This window comes from Necator americanus, chromosome II, assembly GCF_031761385.1.
Source record: "Necator americanus strain Aroian chromosome II, whole genome shotgun sequence".
Taxonomy (NCBI): Eukaryota; Metazoa; Nematoda; class Chromadorea; order Rhabditida; family Ancylostomatidae; genus Necator; species Necator americanus.
In genome coordinates this window covers 1,904,432-1,910,616 of record NC_087372.1, presented here as the reverse complement: position 1 = coordinate 1,910,616, position 6,185 = coordinate 1,904,432, and the positions used below count along the sequence as shown (strand labels likewise).

The 6,185-nt window shown below is 40.5% G+C and overlaps 2 protein-coding genes across 2 annotated transcripts; both read right to left on the bottom strand.

Annotated features, from left to right (window-relative positions):
• On the bottom strand, nt 1-336 carry RB195_016600 (uncharacterized protein; the record flags this gene model as incomplete). Its single annotated transcript, XM_064183202.1, has 1 exon — nt 1-336. One exon carries the CDS (start codon nt 334-336, stop codon nt 1-3), a length of 336 nt encoding a protein of 111 aa, XP_064039083.1.
• Nucleotides 337-4,574: 4,238 nt separating this feature from the next.
• On the bottom strand, nt 4,575-5,911 carry RB195_016599 (uncharacterized protein; the record flags this gene model as incomplete). The annotated part of the gene is made up of 3 exons (XM_064183201.1): nt 4,575-4,766; nt 4,887-4,933; nt 5,905-5,911. The coding sequence occupies 3 exons, from the start codon at nt 5,909-5,911 to the stop codon at nt 4,575-4,577; spliced, it is 246 nt and encodes an 81-aa protein (XP_064039082.1).
• Nucleotides 5,912-6,185: the final 274 nt, after the last annotated feature.

Genomic DNA, 6,185 nt, shown 5'->3' with positions numbered 1-6,185 from the left:
TCACAGGTCGGTAGTATAGATGGCGGCGATGGCATGTGTTAAAGGCGCAAGCGATACTGGTTGGTCCTGATTGTTTTCATGTGTCTCTGGATGGGCGTCTGTGCCGTTATCTGGCTGCTGCTGCAGTGATAAACAATCGCTGGGGAATGGGACCAGGAGAATGGCTTGTGCTTGAGCGAATGTGTGAAATGTACTGGCGAACGTCGCGAAAGTGACTAGGCGGCGCGCGACGTCACCACCCAAGAAACCGGCCTCGTCCTCTCCTCGTCTCTCTGTCTGTCTATCTGTGTTCATGGCACCTAGCCGACAATTATTCCCACATGCTACTGCAACCATGCCCAACTACAAACTAGTTATCGGAAATGTTCAATCTCAGGGACACGAACACTGGATCTTTTCTCTCCGTGATATTGCTTTAGAATTGAATTCGAATGGAAACGACCCCAAAATGTCCACGATCAGCGAAGGCAGTTCATCGAACCTAGTGTACTCGCTTTCCACGAAAACCTCACGAATTTTCCAGAGAATAAAATATTCCTCCAAACAATCGTTTCATCTTTCGAGTTCGAGACGTTGGTACCGTATTTGTCAGGGTGGAGTGACTTGCTACCGCAGTGATTCCCCACAGTTATTTGCATGGACTACATAAGAATCCATGAAGCTCTCCAATGATTCTGGATTGGAGGCGGACTCATCCGAAATGGAATTTTTCTACGCTAAACCCCTCGAGTTGTTTTTCCCATGTCTACGCTAGAATTCCGGGCAGCAGTTGGAGCATTATTCGGTCAGCCACTGATGAGAATAGTATAATAAGATGTACCGTAGTTAAAATTAAACGCAATGTATAGTATATCGATCGACAGTCGTAGAAAATAGATCACGGGGACATTATTCACTGCTTCTACAGCGCTCTACATTAGCCTTAGGATAGAACACAATGGCCCAACGATTGGAGGTTAGCTAGGTGCTTACATTAAGGTGAAAAATATAGCAGCACGTTTTGAGGAGAAACATTGCTGAGTAGGAACTAGAATTAATTGGGATTGAAAAAATAATGGAAGAGAACCACAAGAAATGACGAGAACAAAGATACTTGTGACGAACAACGAGAATAGTCAAATAGTACCTAAGTTATTCCAAGAATCCCCATTAAAACTTGCCTAGTTTGGAGATTTTACGAAGTTGTAACAACTATAATTTATATTATCATTTATTTTATTTTATTATTGTACTAAATACTTTTATTCATCCACTTTTATACACTATTTGGCCATTTGTTATTAATAATATTTATTTTGTTATTATTTTATGCAGTTTATTAATATTATTATCTATAATTATGAATTATTCTGCCCTTCCTGAATAAAACAATTTCGTAGGTAGGAAATTTATTTGTTTCAATTCCTAGTTCTACGCTTTTTTCTGTTGTCAAGAAATCAGACAGAAAATCGCTTAGAATTCACGCATGTTTTAGAAATACCGTAACCTCCAGTTCAAGTTTGAATTTGACTTGAATTTTTCATGGATGTGCCTATGTAGCCTCTAAGATGCAGGATAGATGCGATTATTTTCATGATTTGCTCAGTTGTAACGTTGGTGGACGACGACTGACTGGCCGACTGGTGTTTATTTGTCAGGAAAAGGAATGTGCGAGGTAACTACATTACCTCTCCGGATCTGGACTTCATCTTTTTCAATTTGTTTATAGATGATTTATGTTCATTTGTATTCATGTTTATTTTCATATTTATATTACCCTCGAGAAAAGAACACCACTAGCATGTAGTTTACCCTCAATTCTTATGCCACAGCATTTATGAATGAATAGAGGAGAAACAAACAAACAAACAAACAAACAAACATAAACTCGCACTCCCACCTTCTGACACTGTGGTGCGCGACAGTATAAGTGGTCTAAACTGCTTAGCTAGATGAGTGCGAAAAAAAAAACTGTTAATTAGTTAAAATAATTACTGTGCAAAAGAAAAGATGCCACTTCCACCTTAACCGAATACAGGTTTGACTGTACTTGTTGTGCCAAATGACCAAGAAAATGAGAGAAAGAGAAAAAAAGCAACAAAGTCAATGATGATGGATGACTTATTCGCACACGAGGCGATACAAGCTGCTATTTCTCGGTCAAGTACTCCTGCTTTTGCGAACACACACGCACACAAACAAGAACACTTGTAAATTTTCTTGAGGACTACAAATGGATGGACGGGGAGGAATACTAAAATTTGAAAGGACATTGCATGTGAAGTAGGAGTAGCTGTGCCGACTTAAGACTTCCAAGAATGTTAATTTGACGGGTGTAGGTGCAACCGGTGGGAGGTTCCGCTGTGTCTTCACAATCTTCGATCGGAGGTTCGAATCATTCCTAGTTCCAACCAAGCCCTTCGTCCCTCCGAGGTCGATAAATTGGAACCACAGTTGTCTAGGAGCATAAAAGCACTAACTTGGAACATCGGCTAGCCACCGTATCCCAAGCGGATTGACTAATGCCAGACACTTTATCTTTTAAGAATGTTAATGCAAATTTTTTAGGCTAAGTGGTCCCGAATATCAATGAAGCATGCTTTTACTAGGCAGATAATAGAAGTGATAATCGAACATTTTTTAAAATACTTTTCTCTAAGCTTGAAAATTTCATCAGGATACTAATATAACTGTAAGTAATGAGTTTTCTTCTGGAAAAGGAAATGGGAAGAAGTTTACGTTGAGCTGAAAACGGGAAGGTTCGGTGATTACCAGCTTGGGTGTCGAAATCTAGTTTGAGTAATTGAAGTCATCGAAAACAATCATCATCAACACGCTGAGGTTTATTGAAAGTCGTACATGGAGTCTCGTTTGAATGTCCCAGTAGTGCCATGATGTCCTTAAAAAATATTTCTTGTAGTTCCCGAGAGCTTCATCTTTTTATGATGCTCGGCTTTTGTTGATGAATTCCGAGCGTTTGATTCCAAAAATATAACTAGGTTTACTTACTTCATAGGTCCGATGAAGAATTACATTCTTCTATGATAGCTTTCCCTACCTGTTTACACTTCAACCCTTTTCTCAAAAGAAACAGAGTTTTAGAAGAGCACTGCGTGGAATTGTGTAACAATGGGAACATTATGCCGAGAAACTAGTTCTTTAATTCGAATGGAACAAAATTCGACTGGGCTGGGGTGGTGTTAGGGAAAGGGAATTGGAAAACAAGGAACTATAAAAACTTTGCTGGAATAAGACCCAGTCGAGTATATTGTTTGCGCAAGTTCTGAAGCAGAAGTGATGGTAGTTGGTTTTCTAGTGATGTTAATGCACATTTATAAAGTGGACAATCGTCGGACAAAACCTTTTGCTGACGATGATGTGGGTAATTCCAGTATGGTACCCTTCACCGGGTGACTCCCACATCCACCGTAGAGAGGATGGCTTCTGAAATTGCGAGTTTGCATGGGTGGTGTTAGTCGTCACGATAAACTCAGAAAGCCTCTCCCACTGCTCGTTCCACTGTAGGCCGTAGCTGCCGATGTGAAGTTTCTCAGGCCTTCTTCAGGGACCCATTTCATCTAATTTTAGCGTTAAAATCACCAACAATGATCTTGTCGAAAGTATTATCTTCTCTCTAGAACTTCTCTAGGTCTATATGGACTTCTTTTTTTCATAGCTCAGACGTTCTTAACAGCTCCAGTCCAGAATTCTTCTCCAGTGTGATCTTCAGTGGCTTTTGATGCGAGCGTAGGTGCGTGGTAGGTACAGGCGTTGATCCTAATCCTCCATTTTGGTGTTTGAAATGATTCCTACAACCATCTCGTTCCTGGAGCTACCGTACCAGACTTTCCTCCTATATCAGGAGACTCGATCTTGTTACTATATTCTGCATATAACTTTAGAACCCAGAGAGGTTGTTACCCTTCAGTCCCATGAGTTTTTGAGAGAACATCGCATTCTACTGAGGTGGATTGGTGGAACTAATGTGTTAGAGGGCACTCCGCGCCGCCTCCCTTGCACCCCCCAGTCTCTTGGTTGCTGGTTTTTGACCGGACCGACGTACGGGATACAACAGTAGTATGAGCCGATCCTGGCACTGCAGAAATAGGGAGTCCATTCCCCGAATCCACCTCGGGTTCAGGGCAGGGACAAGGCCGCTTTTGGTCCGCGATTAGCTTCTATCCGCTACCTGGGGTACGCGCTGCGCCAGCTTAGCGACTAACCGGCTGTGATCCCTCTAGTGAGGAAATCCGTGGAGTATGTATCAGTATTTCCCCTTCCCCACAGAAATTGGAGGTTAAGGAGAACCCCGAATTATTAGCCCATAGAAATTTGCGTAAGCAAGTGAAGGTGCGACAAAATTACTTGCTGAATTAGGTGCTTCTGTGAAGAAGATGTGTAAAGATCATGTTAGAAGAATAGATCTCCTCTTATCTCGTTGGTAACGTGTTTAAATGCTGCAAATGGAAAATTTGAAAAAAACATCTGAAAATGCTAAAATTATCTCGTTGGTATTATATCTGTGTGAAATGAAAGTTTAAGTAAGTTTTATCGAAGGATATCAAGCGTAATTTGGATTAATTCAGCACAAAATTTTAGTTATCGTTGCCGTTTGACACTTCTGTGCTTACTCCTTCACCTTCTTCACCCTCCAGTGCCGTGTGATAAGGATGAAGGCTTGGCCATAAGGCTATTGCCCGTTTGTAGTGAAGAAACATTAAGAGTGTGAACACAATGGTAAATATCAGCAGACCAACGGTGATGCGTAGAATTATGCGGAATGTTTCCTGAAACGAATCTCTTCGTCGCCGTCGTTTGGATATGGAAGCTTCATCAACAGAAAAAAAACACTGTTATTTGTTTACAATTTTGACGAATACTGTTAATCGAAGTCATTACACACGAACCGCCGATTCGTTGGCTGCCCTTATTCTTCTCTGTAGTGCTTGATTATCTAAATATTAGACAATCATTGTTTTCAACAGTGATATCAAGAACTTCAAAAGCTGCTGGGTACAATAAGAAAAGTATAATTGGAAATTTGGCTTCCTAAACATTATTCCACATTTCGTTTCCCATTATCTCGGAAACCCCATCTTTCCGTCTCATGAGAATCTAATTATTAAATAGTCTGTGAATTGAAAGGACAGACTGTCTAGCGTTACTTAATCCGCTTGAGATGCCTCACCAAATTAACTTCAATTCAGAATCGTTTGAGGTTCATGAACGCATAACTAGCCTTTACAAAGACTTGCTGGGCCTAGATGACGTATAAATCCAGTGTTTTTACCCCCAGATAAGTCAGGTAATTTATCGATCCCTTAGGGATCCGAAATAATCTCTTATTTCGAATCCGCGCTGAGCTTGGTTTGCATTAGGACGGATTCGAGATAATAAATTTTGGCGCTTGTGCCTATATCTTGGGTGCAAGATGGCCATCTAACAGTCCATGTCGGTTTAAGCGCAGGGTAGATATTCGAAAGATGCGAAGATCCGCTAATTAAGCGGGTAATGGATTGCATAAAACTTTCGTTGATTACTCAATGGGGGCGAATAATTCGAGCACCGCAAGACATCTGAAGTCAGACATTAGCCAGACGTTCTGAACGGTATACCAGTTATACACCATTTGGACCTCAAAATTAACGGCAACCTCACAAAAGTCTGAGTAGCTGACTTTGTCGATTGAGCGGAGAGATCTAACGCTGACGCTAGTAAGCACCATTTATATAAATGAGAAATAGTGAAATAGAGAGAAAAATGTTGCATTTTTGATCAAACTCAAAAATTATTTATTTGACACACTTTGTTACAAAGATCTATTATTGTGGCTTTTTATCTTACCTTCGGACATTTTTGTCAATCATTTCGCTTGAAGTGTTTCGAAGTTATTTCAAAACAATGAAAAAACCCAATAAGTCATACCTGGCATTCCTGTTTTGGCAAAATAAAGTCCTAAAATTGAAGTAGTCCTTATTAGGATGTCATGTTGCCTTGTCAGTAATAGACAATGTAGGATAGAAGCGTCGGGAAGCCCACCTCAAAACCGGAAGTGCTCTTTATGAATGTGTTTCTCATTTATCTTCTCTTACTGTTATCTTAGTTGATTCCCTTCGGAGTCAGAAATAAACACTTTCTTCAGCCAGACTTTTCATTTCAAAAAGCGGTCGTAGGATTCTGAATAAAAGTCGTAACGGTAAGAAGCA